The sequence below is a fragment of the Notechis scutatus genome, chromosome 2 (genome assembly GCF_049901735.1).
Source record: "Notechis scutatus isolate UNSWTSFEM ecotype Mainland chromosome 2, rNotScu1.2, whole genome shotgun sequence".
Lineage (NCBI taxonomy): Eukaryota > Metazoa > Chordata > Lepidosauria > Squamata > Elapidae > Notechis > Notechis scutatus.
The window spans coordinates 250,582,433-250,604,020 of NC_142010.1; the positions used below are offsets into that span (position 1 = coordinate 250,582,433).

The following is a 21,588-nucleotide window of genomic DNA, read 5'->3' on the forward strand; positions in this document are numbered from 1 at the left end:
GTGGCATATAATGAAACATTTCTAGTCTCATTTTGAATATTGGTAGGAACACAATGCACATTTTATGACCTGCCTGTATTTTTAAGGGTGGCAGCAGTGAAATTATTTTACAAGCCCATCATGAATAATGATAGAAGAGAGGCAGTTTGGGATAGAGATAAGGCATCAGGCTAGAATCCAGGAGGCTGTGAGTTTTCAGTCTCCTTGGGTACTGAGCCAGTTGGGTGATTTTGCGCCAGTGATCCTCACCGCTAGGAAGGATGAGGCAATGGCAAACCACTTCTGAAAAATCTTGCCAAGAAAACTGCAGGGGTTTGTCCAGTCCAGGCAGTTGTCAGGAACCAGGACAACCCGAAAGTGTCTGCATGCAACACACATCACACACAGTGCCAATAATTGCAGAATTCTCTCTTAACTGGAAATAACAATTCATCTGCTGCTGAGATGCAGTTTTTCATAAAAACTTTGGAAATGTAGTTGCCAATTCTTGTATACTTTTGAAGAGCACTGTTCTGTTTGTATGTTGAAAATACATTGAGGCTTTAGAAAGATGCAGGGAAGAGCAAGAAAGATGATTAAGGGACTAAAAGCTTTAATATGAAGGATGTTTGCAGGAACTGGGTACGCTGGTTTCATGAAAAGGACTAGGAGTGACTTGATAGCAGTCTTCCAGTATCTATGGTGCTGCCACAAATAACAGAAAGTCAGTCTATTCTCCAAAGCAGGGGTCGCCAACCTTTTGGACCTCGGGGACCATCAAACTCATAATTTTAAATCCCGGGGACCTCTAATATGAATTTTAACTGATGCTGGCTTGCTAACGTTGGTGGGAGAGAGAGAGAGATCTGATCTAACCTCTCCCTTCCTCCCTCTCCTCTCTCTCTCTCTCTCTCTCTCACACACACACACACACACACACACACACATACAGTGGGATTCAAATTTCTTAACCAGTTCTGTGGGCGTGGCCTAATTTGTGGGTGTGGTTTGGTCATGTGACTGGCTGGGCATGGCTTGTATGTAGATATTATAAATATTTATATAAATATTGAATTTTTTATAAAAAAGAGCAACTTTTACCCCAAATCAGGCAAAGCAGGTAGGCAAATTGAGTTGCTCACAGAATCACAGATTCATTCAGAGATCTATCGTTCTGCCATCGGCTACCTGCACTGAATAATAGAAGCTTCAGTCGTAAGGAAGGTGCAGAGCCGAAGATCTAAAGATTAGCTAGAAAGCAAGAAATCCAATGGTTTCCTGCTTTCTAGGTAATGGCACAGCAGAACAGCTGATGGTTGGAAAAAAGAAAAATAGCAATTTAGCAGGCAAGTTTGCCGGGTAAGGAGTGAGTGGGCGGGAAGAGTTCCCAAGGGGCATGTGGGCAGCACAGCCTTGTGTTCCTGTGCAGCCTGGATTAATTGCTTTGGGTGGGGTTGCTCTGGGGGGTGAGATTTCTCTGCGGACCACCAAAATTTTCTTGCAGACCACCAGTGGGCCACGGACCACCGGTTGGCGACCGCTGCTCCAAAGCCCCTGAAGGCAGAACAAGAAGCAATGGATGGAAACTAATCAAGGAGAAAATTAACCTAGAACTGAGGAGAAATGTTCTGATAATTACAACAATCAGTGCAGCAGATTGATTCCAGAAGTTATGGGTGCTCCAATACTAGAGCTCTCTAAGAAGAGATTGACAGCCACTTGTCTGAAATAGCATAGGGTCTCCTGCTTGAGCAGGGGGTTGGACTAGAAGACAACAATAACAGTTGGAAGGGACCTTGGAGGTCTTCTAGTCCAACCCCCTGCTCAAGCCTCCAAGGTCCCTCCCAACTCTGTTATTCTGTTATTTCCAAATTAAAACATTGAAATAAATCTGATTTGATTAGATTGGGTTTTATTTGAAGTTATTCTTAGGAAAACTTTTGGTGTTTTTTATAATTTTGCAATGGCACGTGCTGATGACAAAAGGAAGACCACTACTAACTTACTCTAGATTGTTCTTTGTCTAATTTTTAATCCGCTTCCTACAAATTAGAAGATGGTAACGTTCTACCAAGATCCTAAAAAAATTCCCACTGAGATTTGATTTCTTTAGGCTGAGGGTTTCTACATATGAAGCTTCTTTGCTGGCATGTGATATATCTAGCTGAGGGGCAACTTAGATCACCTCAATTAAAAATAATGGCAAGTTGATATGCTGCAAAAGTGCCAACTTTCCTCTTTTAATGAAAAGAATGCTTCTGGGTTCCTGCATTAGTAGAAAGTAAAAATATATGAATAGCTTACAGTACATCAAATGGTTTGCCTAGAAATATGTCCACTTCCTTCCTCCTCACCTCAAAGTATCCCTAGAAGTGAACTGGGGTACTAGAAATTCTCTGAGGCTAGAAAATTGCCAAGGGACAATTTTATCAGTGTGCCCCCCAATAAATAGATACTTTGTGATTGACTGCCCTCCAGCATTAGGTACAGGTGCCAGGTGGGCATATGTTGTGTTCTCAAAATTCCAAAGAGATTTTTTTGGCCCAGAAAAGTTGGCTACTTTTGCTCAATGTGAGAATATTGGTAGAACTTAAGAGGTGATTTCTTTCTTTAAGCACATAAACATCCAGTCCAATAAGGCAGACTCAGAGCCGCTGAGTCTTGTTTCCAAACGAAAGACCTCTCCTGCTAATAAACAAATTGTTATGCTAAGGAGTAGATTTGTTTTAATTCTGTACTGAAGTGGAATTAAAAGGATCAGCCAATGGTGACTTCCTCTGTGTGGCCTATTGTAATGGTCAGCCATAGGAAACTCACTAAACATAGAAGTAATTCAGATAGTTAACTTACATTCAATTGAATAGTACATTACTATCTGGGCCATACTGCTGTTTGAATTAAGAGAGGTTGTGGCCACCATTTTTTCTGACACAGTGCTCTCAATGCTATATTTGTTCTGTACATACCCTGCTTTCAATTAACTTTTGATTTGATTGAAATCAGTTTCATTTCTCTATTTCCAACTACAAATTGAAAATACCTGTGTATGATAATTTGTCTCATATTTCTCTCCTGTAATGCCTTACCTTGAATCCATCTGAGTTAGCTGTGCTGCTATGCCATGATTATGGAAGATGTGCCATTGTTTTGATCATCTAATCTTCAAGGTTTGCACAAGATCCCAGACTAAATAAACCACACCCATCCATTTAACAGTGTAGGTTAACATAGGATTGGCTAGCTTGTGGATCAATAGGTCTCAAGAACACAGCCATTTGATTTTGATGGGATAAAGGATACTCTTGATTTGACCCGGAAAATAACAGTAACCTGGAAGTGATTGCAGTAAAACCCCCAGGGAGATTCATAGCTGTCAATAACAAATCACTAAAATATGCTAAATCTGTAGAGACTATACAACTGTAGAGAGATACAGAATCTTGTTCTAGCATAAATTTATAACCACCAGTCAAACCACTTAGTCTGGAAGACGTATATTGGAGGGACATCTTACTGCCAGTGGATAAAATATCCATGAATAAAAGGATTGGTTCTCATTTAAAGAAGAATCTTGCTGCTCCCTCCACAACCATTCAAATCTCTCTGATGTTTTTAACCTGATTTATCGTTGCCCTGTTTCACAAAATTCACATCATCAACCACATCCATCCATTAGAATTCAAACAATGGAGCCATTAATGGTTTATTTTATGCCTGAATGTATGCGAACAAAGGAAAAACAAATTAGATCTCTCTATTTCTCATCTCTCTTTCTTCTCCATCTCTGGCCCATTCACCCCTCCACATCCCTTGAAAGAATAAAAATTAGCTTAAGGTATTAATACAAAAAGTAAATACAAAATCTAATGATGGTTCTTCCCCCCACCCCCTTTGGTAATCTGAACCATCTGCCTTGGGCCGCTAAGGAGTACACTGCCTTAATCCAGATTAGAGTTGACGAACTGTTTCTGGCATAGAGTTTTCCCTAATACTGTGCCCTAGAAGAGCTGTTCTTCGGGGCTGTTGAAATTTCATTTTGTTGATTGGTTCATTCTTTTTCCCTTCGGGCTGTGGCATTTGTTTTTCTCTCCCACTTGGCAAGGTGAAAAGAAAAAGGGGAGAACATGGCTTTCCTCATGAAAAGTATGTTGAGTAACCAGGTGAAAAATCTGGGGTTTTCTGGAGGGGGTGAAGAAAAGACAGAGGAAGCTGCCCCTACTGACCCAGCCGCAGCAGCAGGAATGACCCGGGAAGAATATGAGGAATATCAAAAGCAGGTGATAGAAGAGAAGTAAGTGCACTTTCCTATGTTTTCAGTCTGTAAACTGATTTAGATTGTTTAAATTCACAAGACCAGAGATTCAGGCAGGTAGATGCTTTAATGCCTGTGGGTTAAGGCTGTACCACTACTTATTCTCCAGTAGCATTTCTAATTTTCCATAATAAATTTCCATGGAAATGGGACCCTTTTCTTTGAATGTTCCTCATCTTCCAGATTTCTAGGTTGGGGAAAGAGAAATACTTAACACACCCAAGATATTTCCTGAATGTAGCCACAGTTGCAAGCTTGTTTGTGTATGGAATTTCACAGGTTTCCCTCCTGTAGATCTGAATCAAATGCTTTTCAGAATTTTTTTTTCCTGCATTGATTGGGATTTTTAAAGTTTGTTTTCTGTAAGTTAGTTAAATCCAATAAAGTTAGATTTAGTCTATTTTAAAACATGAATAAAGAAATGGCAAAGGTAACATGCATTTGCCTCTGAAAGTCTAAAAGTACTGTGCTCTTCTTAAAAAATACCTTTACTCTGATGTTTATATAATGAGATGGGAAACTACAAAATCAACATTTTAAATATCAATTAGCATTTTTAGGAAATGTGCAATATTAGTACTATACTACCGTAGTAGTAATATTAGTATTAGTACTCGACCAGCAAAGCCATAGGAAATATAATGAAAGCAAATCGCTACTATTGTAGCTACAAAAATAATTGAATTTCAAGTCTCTAGGACATCATTTCACTAATGATCAATTACATAATGCTTAGCTAAAGCTACAGTGTAAGATGATTAAAGGTGAGAGGTTAATGTTCTATGGAATTTAACTCTCCAGGGTTATATTTAGTAGTAGTCCTCTTCACAAGATGGGCCTCACACGACAGGAAATTTTAAGGGGAGCCTCTTTCTTGCGTGGGAAAATGAAAAATGTGTCCAGGGAGCAAAATAAATCTATATCTTTCAAGATCTGGATTCATTCAGTACCTTTTTAATGAAGTTACTTTGTTTCTACTGTGGGTGTTTGATTTTAATGGTCAGAAGGTGAGGGAGTCAAATAGCATCTTTTCAGATTAGCATGTTTTGCTTATTCCTTTTTAAATAAAATCGATTAGTCTGAAAAGGTACTACCAGACTCTTGATTTTTGGCTATCGTAAACTAAGACAGCTCTCTTTCTACATTACATTTAACAAAGATATATTTCAGTCATGGCTTTTGAATGAAGTGGAATTCAAAATAGAGTTATATTTCCACTTGTCAAAAGAAGAATTGAGGTACTATTAGAACACAGGAGAGAAAAGTGCTACGTGTGGTGTGTGGGTGATTAAGTCACCCCAGAGAGCTTAATAGGAGCTATAAAGTCAGCCATCCCTCCCACTTTTTCTAAAAGATCAATTTTGTCACAAAATTCAACTTTTAGGCATAAAATGACCCATAAAAGGTTGCAAGATGACTCAAGTTCACAGCCTGGAGTAAACCCCTAGTAGCCCTGTTTCCTATGTAACAACTATATTGTCAGTGTTCAAATCATAGCAAGATCATCAAAATATCCCCTTCAAAAACATACAAAGGGCAGATGGTTTAAGGAACCCTCAAATTATACCTATAAAAATGCTGTAAATTTATATATTGGTGACGTTTTGCCAAAGTGGTTTGCCATTGCCTCCTTCCTAGGGCTGACAGAAAGTGGCTGGCCCAAGGTCACCCAGCTGGCTTTGTGTCTAAGGCAAGACTAGAAATCACAGTCTCTCAGTTTCTAGTCTGATGCCTTAACCACTAGACCAAACTGGCTCCTGCTGTAACTGTTACTTAGCCATAAAACTAATGGCTCAGTTAAAATGCAACTATTAGCAAATAACATGGGCTGGATTTTCAGAACCATAGATTTGTCATTATGGCTCATTTCCGTTCATAAACTCATTCAAAGACATGAGAAAGCCATAAATATTGGATCTGCTTCCATACATCTCAAACCCCACCACATCCCACCCCAGCATTCTAAACCCAGGTCAAATGGATGTTTCAATGGGGGAGAAAAAAAACTTGTTTTCCATCATATGAAGGAACGTCTTCCTTCTCTATTTTTAGTTTCGTAACTTTAAACTTGAAAGTGAAGGACTACCTGTATTTTGTGTCAGTTGGTTGGGAACAGTATTTAGATAAACACAATATATGTTATATTTTAATTGTTAACCACTCAAAATCGCATTGACAAGGCAGGCAGCCATGTAAGTCAATATAAATAAATAAACCTACAGATGTTAAGGGTTCTTCTATTGATGGGCCTTCTAATACGGGGGTGTCAAACTCAAGGCCCGGGGCCCAGATTCGGCCTGCAGGATGCTTAGATCTGGTCCGTGGGAGCACCTTGGAAATCGCAAAGGACCAGCCTGAGCTCCATTTTTGCTGGCAGATGGTTGCAGGAGGCCGTCCCAACCAAAAATGGAGTTCACAAGGGCTATATATGGTCCCCCCATAACAGTGGTGGGATTCAATTTTTTTTTACTACTGGTTCTGTGGGCATGGCTTGGAGGGTGTGGCAGAGGAAGGATACTGTAAAATCTCCAGTCAGAAGTGGTAGTTGCTGGTTCTCCGAACTACTCAAAATTTCTGCTACTGGTTCTCCAGAACTGGTCAGAACCTGCTGAATGCTACCTCTGCCCCCTGAGCTCTGTTTTCACCGGCAGATGGTTGCAGGATCCTGTTGCAGCCAAAAACGGAGCTCAGGAGCCCATTTTCGCTGACAGAGCGCTTGGGCCACCATAGGTGCCCCCGACACAAGTAATGTCATGTTGGCCATGTCCACACTGGCCACTCCCACCCCAGCCCTCAGAGGTCAAACACCTTGATGCAGCCCTCAACGAAATCGAGTTTGACACCCCTGTTCTAATAAGATGAATGAATCCAGAAATTGCTTCCAGATGCTCCTCAAGAGTGTCCCTCAGCCTGATGTTTAGCTGGACCTGCTCAGTTGATTCTTACAAAACCTCCCGTTTGTGCCTTCAGGATGGAAAGAGACGCAGCTTATGCACAAAAGAAGGCTGGACGAGCCGTTTTGCGGGTTCACATGCGAGAGAAGTACAGACTTCCAAAGGCAAGACTGCTGTCAAAAAATAAATACTGTGTATTAAAATCTTGAGAATATGTCACGTTCCTATACTGTAACTCAGTGTTTCTCAAACTTGTCAACTTTAAGATGTGTGGACTTCAACTCCCAGAATTCCCTAGCCATCATGGGCAATTCTGGGAGTTGAAGACTACACAACTTAAAGTCGCCATGTTTAAGAAACAGTGATGTTTCTCGCTTTGCTATTTATCTTTTCTGCCCTTTCTCAATGACCCCCAAAATTTACATGATATGTAACATGCTGAAGGTGCCAGCCAAGACTCAGGTTAGGTATCCTTTCAGGAAGGACTTTAAATGGCCGATTTCAGATAATCAGAGTTGAAAGGGACCTTGTAGGTCATCTAGTCCAATCCCCCGCCCAAGCGGGAGACCCTACACCATTTCTGACAAATGGCAGTCCAATCACTTCTTGAAAGTCTCAAGTGATGGCACTCCCACAACTTCCGAGGGCAAGCTGTTCCATGGGTTGATTGTTCTCACTGTCAGAAAGTTTCTCCTTGTTTCCAGGTTAAATCTCTCCTTGTTCAGTTTCCATCCATTATTCCTTGTCTGGCCCACAGGTGCTTTGGAAAATAGCTTGACCCCTTCCTCCCTGTGGCAACCCCTCAAATATTGGAAGACCGCTATCATGTCTCCCCTGGTCCTTCTCTTCACTAGACTAGCCATGCCCAGTACCTGTAACCATTCTTTGTATGTTTTAGTCTGCAGTCCCCTAATCATCTTGGTTGCTCTTCTCTGCGTTCTTTCTAGAGTCTCAACATCTTTTTTATAGTGTGGTGACCAAAACTAGATGTAGTACTCTAGGTGTGGTCTTAGTAAGGCTTTATAGAGTGGTATTAGTACCTCACTTAATCTTGATTGTATCCCTCTGTTAATGCAATTTAGGATTGCATTAGCTTTTTTGGCTGCTGCTACACACTGCTGGCTCATATTTAGCTGGTTGTCCACTAAGACTCCAAGATCCATCTCACAGTTATGCTAATGAGCCTGGTTTCACCCAGTCTACATGAGTCCTTTTGGTTTTTCTTGCCTAACCATAGGACTTTACTTTTCTCTACATTAAACTTCATTTTGTTAGACACGGCCCAGTGTTCTAGTCTGCCAAGATCCATGTGGATCTTGAGCCTAAATGATCTCTTGCAGGATCAGGGGGCTGGACTAGAAGACCTCCATGGTCCCTTTCAACTCTGTTATTTTCTTATTCTTTTATTCCATTTTTTGTTCATTTTTCTCTAAAGATTCACCCCATCATTTCGTGATTTAGATGCTTATTGCACATTTTCTCCAAAAACTTATAGTGGCTTTCATGGAAATATCTCTTCATTTATTCTCCTCCCCTCCAAAACTCATTGAGCTGAAAGAAACTGACTGGGTCCACATCATCAAGAGGCACGGTGGCGCAGTGGTTAGAGTGCAGTACTGCAGACTACTTCTGCTGCCTGCCGGCTGCCTGCCATTTGGCAGTTCAAATCCCACCAGGCGCAATTGACTCAGCCTTCCATCCTTCCGAGGTAGGTAAAATGAGGACCCAGATTGTTGGAGGGCAATAGGTTGACTCTTCAGACTGTTTAGACAGGGCTGTAGAGTGGTATATACAAGTTTAAGTGTTATTGCTATCATTCAATGCGCTTCTGTAGACTGGACAACCATCTGATCGGGATGGTATAAGCTCTCTTGCCTGGAGCAGGACTTTGGACTAGGAGTTCTCTGTAGTCCCTTCTAGCCCTATGATTCTATGGAAATAAAGGTTACATTTAAGCAATGATGGCCTCTCTTGGAGCTAGTTCTACAAAGTGTCATCATTGTCTTACCAATTCAAATTCTTCGCACACTCGCTGTATGTATATTAATGTGTGTGTGTGTGTGTGCAAGCGCGCGCATGCGCGCAAACACACACACAGAGAATATATCTGTGGGCAACACATGGAGTTATCTGGATTCAGTGTTTTTATATTGATTATGTGGGCCCTTGAAAAGCTCCAGGGGAGATGACAAAGATAGCTGTCAGAGGCAGGAAATAAATCCAGCCTGTTTCAATATGCAGTCACTAAAAGAGGCCGAGTCTGGGCAAAGCAAGATAGATGAAGGAATGGTTAGCTTGGTGCTGCGGCCAAGCTGTCACTGAAACAAACGGAATTTTGCATCCTCAGCAGGGCCCATGCACTTTGCATTTCGGCTTATCCCCAATTGTAATTTAGGTTCTTTTTTAATTGATCTGTTAATGAGATTTGTGTAATTAATACGTATGTCCTTGGAGGTCCTTCATTCAAATTCTTGCAACTTTTGGGCATAGAGACACATACAGCAGTGGGGTCCTACCTGTTCCACTACAGGGGATCGTGCGCCCGCACACCTAGCACCCGTGCGCAGCTTTCCACACACCAGCCGAGAGGATAAAGAAGAGAAAAGTGCAGGGGCAGGTCGGAGAGCCGATCCTGCACTTTTCTCTTCTTTCTTCTTTCTCCTGTCAGCTGATGTGGGAAGCTTTTTCCCCCTCCTCTCAGGTGATTGTCGGAGGCTTTTTTGACTTCTGGTTCAGCTGAACCAGGCCGAACCGGTAGCATACCACCACTGGACATATATACATATGTAGATACTTAGAGTAGCTGCTGATCAATATATCTTTACTTGACCTAGTGCAGGGGTGTCCAACCTTGGCAACTTTAAGACTTGTGGACTTCAACTCCCAGAATTCCTCAGCCAGCAAAGCTGGCTGAGGAATTCTGGGAGTTGAAGTCCACAAGTCTTAAAGTTGCCAAGGTTGGACACCCTGACCTAGTGTTTCTTTAACTTTGGCAACTTTATAAGATGTGTGGACTTCAATTCCCAGAAATCCTCAACCGGGGATTCTGGGAAGTGAAGTCCACACATCTTAAAATTGCTAAGCTTGAGGGCGTGGGGGAGGGGTAGGAAACAGACCTGGGCCATCCTTTTCTAATCTTGAGCCCCCTCAGATATGTTGGTGGTACAACTATGAAGATTCCCTCTCTTGGGGAATTTGTCAGATGATTTTTCAGAGCTCCCAGATATTACTGGACTATCCACCACCATGCTAAAAGCACTTACTGTGCCTCTGAAAATTAAGGTTCTTTTTCCAAGAGAAACTAATCTGAAGTCCTTTAATGTAAATTATTACCAACGTGCCTTCCATTGAGGACCTGCATACGGCATGAGTGAAAAAGAGGGCTGTATTTACAGATCCCTCACATCTTGGATATAAACTGTTTCAACTCCTATCCTCAAAATGACGCTATAAAGCACTGCGCACCAGAACAACTAGACACAAGGGCAGTTTTTTCCCAAACGCCATCACTCTGCTAAACAAATAATTCCCTCAACACTGTCCAACTATTTACAAAGTCTGCATTACTATTACTATTAATCTTCTCATCACTCCTTATCACGCATCCCCCCCCCACTTGTGACTGTATGACTGTAACTTTGTCGCTTGTATCTTTATGATTTATATTGACTGTTTCCTAGTAAGATGTAATTGTTTATTGTACCCTATGACTATTATTAAGTGTTGTACTTTATGATTCTTGGCGAATGTATCTTTTCTTTTATGTACACTGAGAGCCTATGCACCAAGACAAATTCCTTGTGTGTCCAATCACACTTGGCCAATAAAGAATTCTATTCTATTCTATTCTATTCTATTCTATTCTATTCTATTCTATTCTATTCTATTCTATTCTATTCTTTAATGGAAATAGTGCAGGAATCAGGAGAGAATGATTTAAATGGAAGACACGAACAGTCTGGCTTGTACAAAGGGACATAATGAATATGGGTAGTCCTTGAGTTACAACCACCATTGAGTCCAAAATTTGTTGTTAAGTGGGAGACTTGTTAAGTGAGTTTTGCCCCATTTTACAACCTTTCTTGCCACAGTGGTTAAGTGAATCACTGCAGTTGTTAAGTTAGTAAATGGTTATTAGTGAATCTGGCTTCCCCATTGACTTTGCTTATCAGAAGATCACAAAAGGGGATCACGTGATCCCAGGACACAGTAATCTTCCTAAATGAATGGATTTTGATCACTTGACCATGGGGATGCTGCAAAGGTCATAAGTGTGAAAAATGGTCGTAAGTCACTTTTTTCAGTGTAATAACTCCAAATAGCAATAGCAGTAGCACTTAGACTTATATACTGCTTCACAGTGCTTTATAGCCCTCTCTAAGCGGTTTACAGAGTCAGCCTATTGCCCCCAACAATCTGGGTCCTCATTTTACCCACCTCAGAAGGATGGAAGGCTGAGTCAACCTTGAGCCTGGTGAGATTTGAACTGCCAAATTGCAGGCAGCCGGCAGCCGGCAGTCAGAAGAAGTAGCCTGCAATACTGCATTCTAACCACTGTGCCACCATGCTCCTAGTCACAAAACAAACTGTTGTAAATCAAAGACTTCCTGGAGTGAGTAGATCTTCAACTGGGGATACCTGAGGTTAGGTTCCTCAGCTTAACCTACCCTCTCAGAATTACTGTAGAGATAAAATGGATTTGTTCCTGTAATTCTATCTTGAATTTCCTGGTAGAATATAATCATAAGTCTATTTTCCCAATTCACAAAAATGGGGACATCATGCTGTGGTTACAACAATGCCTGTTGATCATTTTGCACAGATGTTTCAAGAGGTACTTACAAGGCCACGCTAGGAAGCCATAGAAAAGTGCAAGACGTAAAGCTTAAGGGTATTAAGGGCACTCTTACACGACAAAACATGTCTTTAATGAGCCCATTAAATCCTATTAATGGGATTGTCAGGAAAGATTTGTCATTGGAAAGATGTTTTCATCCATGAATCGTGTAGCTTGTTCCTAAGGGAAGGCTACCATGTTGATCAAATTGCCTTTTTTCCCTCCCCGATGAGTGGGAAAGGTAAGAAATATCTGCCATCTAACCGAGATGTGCGTGCTCCAAAAATGATTCAGGGGGAAAAAAATGATTTAACATGCAGGATGTAGGAATGTAGTAGCTCTTTAAAGCAACTGCATCTTTTTGCACAGTAGGGAACCTGCCTGAACAATGATGCAGCAGCTTTAAAGGTGGAGCAGCTTTTGCATCTGGACACAAATGAGAGGATTATGTCCAAAAGTCATGGTCATCCCCAACTAGTCACATGGCTTTAATTGCTAGAGATAGAGATTCCTAAATTTTATACTAAAAGAATTAGTAGTAGAAGATATAACTGGACCTCAATCAAGTAGATCAGAGAAAGTGAGGATGAGGAAGAGAGAGGGAGGGAAGGTGAGGGAGGGAAGGAGGGAGGGAGGGAGGGAGGGAGGGAGGGAGGGAGGGAGGAAGGAAGGAAGGAAGGAAGGAAGGAAGGAAGGAAGGAAGGAAGGAAGGAAGGAAGGAAGGAAGGAAGGAAGGAGAGGCTGTGATCACTGCACAATGCTCTTCAAGAGCTGAATAGCTTGGCTAACTCCTTAACTACAGATAGTCCTCAAATTACGAACACAATTGAGACCAGAATTTCTGTTGCTAAGAGGTGTGATTGTTAAGTGAGTCACTGCCATTTTTTAGTAAATCCAGCTTGTTGGAAGCTGGCTGGGAAGGTTGCAAATCATGATCATGTGACCATAAGATGCTGCAACCATTGTAAATGCAGTCATTAAGCAAGTCACCATGGTTGTGAAATGAATCCAGTTTCCCCCATTGTTTTTTTTACTGGCTGGAAGCCGACAGGAAAGGGTACAAATTGGGAACTTCTCTCCTTGATTAGTTTCATCCATTGCTTCTTGTCTGCCTTCAGGTGCTTTGGAGAATAGCTTGATCCCCTCTTCTTTGTGGCAGTGGCTCCCATATTATCACCCCTCGTCCTTCTCTTCGTTAGATTGGATATACCCAGTTCCTGCAACGGTTCATGATATGTTTTAGCCTCCAGCCTTTTAATCATCTTTGTTGCTGTTCTCAGCACTCTTCTAGAGCCTGGACATCTTTTTTTTTTTGTATTGTGGTGACCAAAACTAAATGCAGGATTCCAGATGTGGCCTCACCAAGATAGTATATCGTGGTATTAATACTTCACATGACCTTGATACTATTCCTCTGTTGATGCAGCTTAGAACTGCATTGGCTTTTCTTTCTTCTGACCATCTCAGTCCGTTGATGAAGATAATGAGATTACTTTGGACTCTTCTTCAAACTCATCCTTCTCTCCAAATAATGACATGCAGTCATTATTTCTGTAGATGACCTCTCTCTGAAGATGGGTCATCTAAGGAGGTAATGAGAAGATGTAGGTTTTCAAAGCTTGGAATCTTCTTGACTGATCCAGTTGGACCAAGCTAGAATCTTAACATTTTCCCCTCCCCATCTAATCACATTGGTGACATTATTACAGGTAGTCCTCAACTTACAGCCACGATTGAGCCCAAAATTTCTGTTACTAGGTAAGAAATTTGTTAAGTGAGTTTTTAAATGAACTTTCTTGCTACAGTGGTTAAGTGAACCACTGCAGTTGTTAAGTTAGTAACATGGTTGTTAAGTGAATCTGCCCTCCCCATAGGCTTTGCTTGTCAGAAGGTTGCAAAAGGGAATTGTATGACCTTGGAATATTGCAACCGTCATTCATATGAGTCTGTCAGGGCTCCAACAAATCCACCCCCATTCAAATTATAAGTCTCTAGCCGCATCTCTCAGAGAAAAAAAATGATTTATTAGAAGTGGCCATGTTGGCATTAGCTGGGTGCAGCCGACACTGAAATACATCATTCATTTCCCCCTTGACCCTGGTCTTCCCTTCCACCCCCTGATGTATATTCTCCAACGGGACACATCCATAGCCAAGAGTCATCAATCATGCTCTCCAGTAATATTCTTGCATGCCGACAGCTTTGGGCTGCCAAGACATTTAAGGAATGCCCTGCTTTCCCCCACTCCCTTTCTGCTGGCAACTAAAAAGACCAAAGGAATATTGCTTTTTAGTCGACAGAGTCATTGTCAAATGACTGAATTTCGGTCCCCTGACCATAGAGATGGTACAACAGTTGTACACGTGAAAAGTGGTCAATAGTCACTTTTTTCAGTGCTGTTGTAACTTTGAATGATCACTAATTGAATTGTTGCAAGTCGGGGACTACCTGCATTGGGATGGTGAGAAGTTAGACTAGGAAGGCTGTTGCCTTTTTCATAATTTATCCTCTGAAAAATTGGCAAAGGCAAACAGGTTGTGACAGATCACTTCTCTCTGACTGCCAATAAAAATTCATCTAGATATCAATTTAATCTCAGAATGTTGAGTGTCAACTCTGAAGCTGGCCTGATTGGGGCCATTTTTGAGGCTTCAGTGTTGCCACAAAAGAGAGGAGGGATAGGGAGGGAGGGAATAGAGATAGTTGGGGTTTGCAGCCAAAACAAAATAGTTTCTCCTGGGAACCAAGGACATTTCAACACAGGTGGCTGAAGAGAGCAGGACTGATGTTACCAAGCAACTGGACAGCACCCTGATTGGACCGTTTGACTGATTGTTTGGGAAAAGGGGAAAACATTTACTTTTAATTAGGTGAAAACCTTTAAAGTCAGTTTTCACCAATCTGTGCCAATATAATATCTCCAAATAAAACTGTTCTTTGAGGAATCTACCTGCCTCGGAGTTCTGCTTGCTATGGATGTATTATTTGGAATGCTGACATTGAGATCAACTCAAGAGAGTTATTATCTTTTTATGAACAGATAATGCACTTTATATAGTATAGAAATATGTTTCAGCTGAGCAGGTGGATCAAATAAAATTGAAAGTTACCTTGGTTACTTTAAGAGAGCATTTTCACTCCCACAATTTATAGAATCTGATCTTTCCATAGCCAGGAATTGTGTTGTCTGGTGATATGATGTAGTGAATACAATTTTGAACTGTTATAGAAGAGTGGATTGGAAGAGGGATGTCAGTAAAAGAGATTAAAAATGTTTCTAATTTAAGGCTGAAATTTGACTGGCTTACATGTTATACTGTCTTTTTAACTCTGGAGTCCTCCTTCTTTGCAAAGATTTTTCATGAGTAATTAAGTTATATTTGTCCTGGTTCTCACCTAGATTTTATGCATGGCTAGGCAGAACTAATCTCTGTTTTAAAATAATCCATGTTCCTATAATCACAAGAAGAAACACAGCAGGCTTTTCGGCTAAGGAGTTCTGGTGTAGTACATGAAATGAACTATATAATCTGTGGATTATTCTCCTTGAGAGAAAGAAATTATCCTCCATTGACTTTGCAGTCTTGATATCTCTCATTTTAAATTTGATCTTGCCTTACTGCTTTCCCCCCCAAATCTCAAATTTATTCTATTTTCATAACACTTTGCACAGCATTTTATGCATTTTGCATGTAAAACCCTACCTAGAACAGCATACCCCTTCCAGATCAGATTAGCCCTTATTCTGCTGGAGGTTTGTAAAGTATTGAACACAGAGATTTTGGAGATCCAGGGGATTAGATCACCCACTGAGAGGTCTCAATTGAATTGTTTTGCTGTGTTTGGTTTCTGATGACCATTGTTGGTTGTTCATTCTTTGCTAATATTGTTTTTATTGTTCTAATATGTTGTTTGTTCTCTATTCATGACATGGGCAGCCATATAAATTGATTTAATAAATAAATATATGTCCCTAATATATTTTTTACAAAAAGTTTTACTTATGTAAAATATTTTTGCATGATTGCTCACCAATGTGTTGGAATTTAAGAAAAAGTCTTTACCAAGTTTGTTTCTGAGCTGGGATCAAATAAAACAAGCAGTTGCATGAATTAAGTTCTTTAATTGTCACCCAAAGGCAATGGCAAGCTATTAGGTGAGTGGTCATAAAGACCCCTTCCATCCAGCATAGGTTATATACATTACAATCAGACCTGGGAGGAGGTTTCATTTTCTAGCAGGACTTCCAGATTCTGTAACAGCTTTGTTCCCTATGCCATCCCTCTGGTAAACTCACAAGATTAGTTTCTCTTGCCATGTACATGTATACATCCAAACTAGACTGTGTTCTCCGTGTCATATAATATATGTGGTATATGCTTAATTTTGTATTTATTTATTTATCTTGTCATGTTTCTGTTTATATTAGAGGTGGTGCCCCTTTGAGAACTGTATGCAACGTAATTTCATTTTAATGTATGCCTATTAGTGTACATTCAAAGTGACAATATTCTATTCTATTCTATTCTATTCTATATCTCCCATAGGCTATCACTCCCTTATACAGTCAGCCATTTTCCATCTCAGTATCATTTCATATACATATAGAACTCCCTTCCTTACCAAGGCCTCTAACTTATCTGAGAATATGATTATCTAAAGTAGGGGTGTCCAACCTTGGCAACTTTAAAACCTGTGGACTTCAATTCCCAGAATTATCTAGCTAATCCTGCTGGCTGGGAAAGTCTGGGACTTGAAGTCCACAAGATTTAAAGTTGCCAAGGTTGGATACCCCTGATCTACAGAGAAAGGTATCTTTGGAATATACATCTTATCTCACTTCCTTGAGAGTAAGCTACTTCCAAGGCCTGGAAACTGTGGAGAGTAAGAAGGCCAACAAAATCTTAAAATAAAAAATGGTTTGCGAGGTCCATGGCTGTATCTCTTGGAACTTCACTTAATAAAAGTACAAATGCTCTATTATAATATTCCAATACTATATTCTATAAAGTATTCTAATAAATTATCCATTTTGTTTCACTTTTTCTACTGCATACATTCCTGTATATTTTCTTGTTTGCAACTGTCACATTTCAGAATCTGGAGAAGTACAAACAAGGATTGCTAAGCTTCAACATTTTACCATGCCTTTGCCATTGTCTTTGATAAAAATACATAGTTCAGGTGAATTCTACAGAAGAATTATTGAGTCTGTCATTTGTACTACAGTTACTGCCTGGTTTGTTATAGCGACCAAACGGGACACGTACAGACTTTAACCAATAGCACCAAAGAAAAAACTATTGCAACCAGCCTGCCTTCCACTGGAACCTGTATACTGTACCGCATGGCACGGGTGAGAAAGAGCACTGAGAAAATTTCTACAGACCCCTCACATCCTGGACATATAAACTGTTTCCAATCCTCCCCTCGGGACACCGCTATACAGCACTGCATACTAAAACAAATAAACTGATAGGCTGTTTTTTTTCCTTGTGCCATCACTGTGTGAATACTTAATACAGTTCTACAGAAGAATTATTTGCACCTCTATAACTGTCTGGTTTGGTCCTGCAACCTAACAGGACAAACACAGACTCCAGAGAGTAATTAGGAATGAAGAAAAAACAATTGTTACCAACTTGCCTTCATTCGAGGACCTGTATACTGCATGAGTCAAAAAGAGGGCTGTGAAAATATTTATAGACCCCTCACATCCTGGACATAAACTGTTTCAACTCCTTCCCTCAAAATGATGCTATTAGAGCACTGCACACCAGAACAACTAGACACAAGGACAGGTTTTCCCTGAATGCTATCAGTCTGCTAAACAAATAATTCTCACAACACTATCAAACTATTTACTAAGTCTGCATTACTATTACTATTAATCCTCCTGTCCATTTCACCTATCTCCTCCCACTCATGACTGTATGACTGTAATGTTGTACCCTTATGATTTATATTGATTTATATTGACTGTTTCCTAGTATGATTTGATTGCTGATTGTACCCTATGACTATCATTAAGTGTTGTACCTTCTGATTCTTGACTCATGATGAAATGTATCTTTTCTTTTATGTACACTGAGAGCTTATGCACCAAGACAAATTCCTTGTGTGTCCAATCACACTTGGCCAATAAAGAATTCCATCTAGATGATACTGATGATCTTTCCAATTCTATACTTTTGATGAAAAAGGCTGAAATAGCACTACTATCTATCTATCTATCTATCTATCTATCTATCTATCTATCTATCTAATTTCCACAGATCTATCTTATGTCTAATATATTACATATGTAGTATGGCTGTATTATTTTTATCCTTCTCATCTGTTCCATTACTTTCCCTATTGGTATCATTATTATAATTATTAACCTTTATTCTTTTCATTATTATTACTTGTTTTGCATGTACACTGAATTTGCACTGGACACAAATTCCTTGTGTGTCCAATCATACTTGGCCAATAAAGAATTCTATTCTATTCTATTCTATTCTATTCTATTCTATTCTGTTCTGTTCTGTTCTGTTCTGTTCTGTTCTTTTCTGTTCCATTCCATTCCATTCCATATTGTCTAGTCTACTCTAGTCCCATTCCAGTCTAGTTTAGAGTACTCATACAAATTCACATTCAGTATTAACATATGCTAATTAAGACACAACATTAAAATATGGTAAAATGCCTAAGTAAGTTTGCAAATAATTGCTCCTTCAAGAACTGTTCTCCCAGTCTCATATATCTTATTTTGGCCTAGAGAACTTATTTTTTCTTCTCTTAGAATTTTAACACATTTTCTTTTTTTAAAAAAATGTAGTTAGCAAGGGAACAACAAGCTTCCCATCCATATAAACAAATTCTTTTTTTTTTCTTTGCTTCCTTTCTCAGAGTGAATTGGATGAGACTCAGATTCAGTTGGCTGGAGATGACGTGGACTTGCCCGAAGACCTCCAGAAGATGGTAGCAGAGGATCAAGAAGAAGAAGAAGACAAAGATACTCTTTTAGGACAGCTTCAGAACATCCAGAATATGGACGTGGGTGCTATCAAAGAAAAAGTCCAAGCAACTTTCACTGATATTAAGCAGTCAGCTGAACAAAAATGTTTTGTAATGTAGTGAAGACGTTTCACAAGACTTAGGCACAAATGTACATAGAAGTGGGCAACTAGTGGGACCACAGCAGCAATTGGTAGTGCTGCTTACTCATCACAGCTTCCTTCTTTATGATAATTTTTTTTGTTTTTCCAGATAACATTAAAAATGGTCATTGAGAGAAGTCGTTGTTATAAAAATAATTCAGAAATGGAAATACACAGACAAACCCGCAGGCAATAAATCTTACTTTGAAACCAGAGGTTTATTTCATGAGCAATTTGGAACATGAAAAGCCATCATAACAATAACAACATTTCAGTAGGATAATACTTACTAACAGCCCATTGCAATGTGGTCCAGAGATAATAGCTAAGTCCAGTGAGGAATAAGCTACCATCAGTGGCCCTGATTTGAGATTTACTCCCTTCTTTTATACCCTTTTTCTGAAGCCCACCCAGTAGTATGTAATCCTACTGGATATACCTCTTTGTCTCCACATACTGTCAATCAATACCTCTTATAGGTGCATGTCAACTCTGCCAATTCTCTTGCCATCTGCCACTTTCAGTTCTCAATATCCCAGACATTTGTGATCCAAAATAGCTCTTATTTTTGATTGTCCAGCAAATACATGCTTTTTGCAGAAGTAGCAGATAGCAACATATTGCGAAGCTTGCAAAATCAGCTCAGCCGGCGTTATTATATATTGTTAATTTGAGGCCTTCAATTAAGCAGAGGCCTACAACAACTTTAGGGCCTAGTTGTCTTCCTCTCACATCATAATGGTGATAATATGATTCCAATTTTGTAGGTTGTTAGTATCCATTCCTGTACCCCTTTGCTCACACACTTATATGGTGTGTAGCACCATTTGCAAATACTTTGCACTAACATGTAGCAGTTCAAGCATCAAATCCAGAAAGTACTTTTGTTACTTTGATGCAGCTAAACAAAGTATCACAAATGTTCATCACACATGAACAAAATATTCTTTTACAGGCACTCAAAGATTGCATTTTACCTATAAGATGCAAGAACCATTTTTCGGAGGGGTGTATTGTGTCTGTGTGTGTCTGTGCTCACGCACATATTTGTACATGTGTGTGTGTGTATCTGTGTGTGGTTTTGTGTGTATCTATCCATCCATCTGTGGCTAGGAACTAAAAGCAGTGAAAGGGAACTTAATTAAAATTAAGAAGGAAAAGACAATGAAAATTAGTATAATGACAAGTACTGTAATAAAAACATTTTTCTTCTATTAATGAACTGATTATCTGATTATATACAGTCTTCACACTTTTTAAAATCCTTATGTCTGAATTGTATAAGGTTCATTCCCAGATAACTTCATATTTGCAGCTGTTGTTACAATTATTTTTCCCTTAAAAACAAAAACTATAAATATTTATATTTCCAGCATCCTGGTAATATATTTTTTTAGATCTCTTTTTGCAGAATTCTCTTTTGGAGGGGATTTTGCTATCCATATATTAACATTAATATTAATTGTTGTGTGTTCCTCTCCCTGTTCAGCCTCCTGTGTTATTTTAAATAGCTTATATTGTTTTAATTCATGTAAGCACTCCCATTCACAAGTGTGCACTTGAAAAAAATTAAATTCATACATAAATTCTGTTTTATTAAGGGGAGGAAATGTTATATATGAAACTGATAAAAATATGCAACATACTAAACTTCTTTTTTTGTAATTTCATTGACACAGACTCTATCTCTCATTTCAAGCAATTCTGAAGATCTAAATTTAACTTCCATCAAAACATTTTGTTCCATTTTTTTTTGTTAATGAGATTATTTTTATTGTCCTTTATCTCCCTCTAGTGTCAAACATTCAAAGTTCCATTATCATGTTTCCTCTTTAAAAACAACCCCAAACTACCACCATTTCCCAAGGGAGGAATTCTTCTAGTTAACTCAAAACTATAATTCCAAATCCATCTAAACTTAATCCATAGTTAACTTTCTAAAAAAAAAATAAATCCATATTCTAAGCCCCCCTTTTCTATTTAATAAAAATATTTTGTCAGAACTTTAAAAATTGTATTTAAAACTCTTCCTCCAAGGAGAAGGCAACCCACCCAATGTATACAGCAAGGAATTGATAGTTTAAAGGGTTCTAATGTTTCCTGATCAATAAAAGAAATACTCAAAAAGTGATTAAAAATTACACTTGGTTGAGTTTTATGTCTTTAAAAGGCTGCATTACAAATGTGACCTTGATGATATCCCTTACCTCTCAGTCATTCAATTTATAAGCCAATCACAAATAGCAATAGTACTTAGACTTATATACTGCTTCATAGCACTTCACAGCCCTCTCTAAGTGATTTAAAACATCAGCATATTGTCCCCAACCACGTGGCTCTTTATTTTACCAACCTTGGACGGATGGAAGGCAGAATCAACCTTGAGCTGGTCAGGATCGAATTGCTGGCAGTTGGCAGAAT

At 39.4% G+C, this 21,588-nt stretch overlaps 1 protein-coding gene across 1 annotated transcript; it reads left to right on the top strand.

Moving 5' to 3' along the window:
• Positions 1-3,916: 3,916 nt before the first annotated feature.
• Positions 3,917-20,815, top strand: CPLX4 (complexin 4). The gene is made up of 3 exons (XM_026666374.2): positions 3,917-4,270; positions 7,262-7,349; positions 18,917-20,815. Exons 1-3 carry the CDS (start codon positions 4,104-4,106, stop codon positions 19,142-19,144), a joined length of 483 nt encoding a protein of 160 aa, XP_026522159.1. The 5' UTR covers positions 3,917-4,103; the 3' UTR covers positions 19,145-20,815.
• The last annotated feature ends 773 nt before the right edge of the window (positions 20,816-21,588 follow it).

Coding starts and splice junctions, on each gene's coding strand:
- CPLX4 (XM_026666374.2), top strand. CDS start 4,104: ATGGCTTTCCTCATGAAAAGTATGTTGAGTAACCAGGTGAAAAATCTG. Junction 4,271..7,261: donor AAGCAGGTGATAGAAGAGAA/GTAAGTGCACTT, acceptor TTGTGCCTTCAG/GATGGAAAGAGACGCAGCTT. Junction 7,350..18,916: donor AGAAGTACAGACTTCCAAAG/GCAAGACTGCTG, acceptor TTCCTTTCTCAG/AGTGAATTGGATGAGACTCA.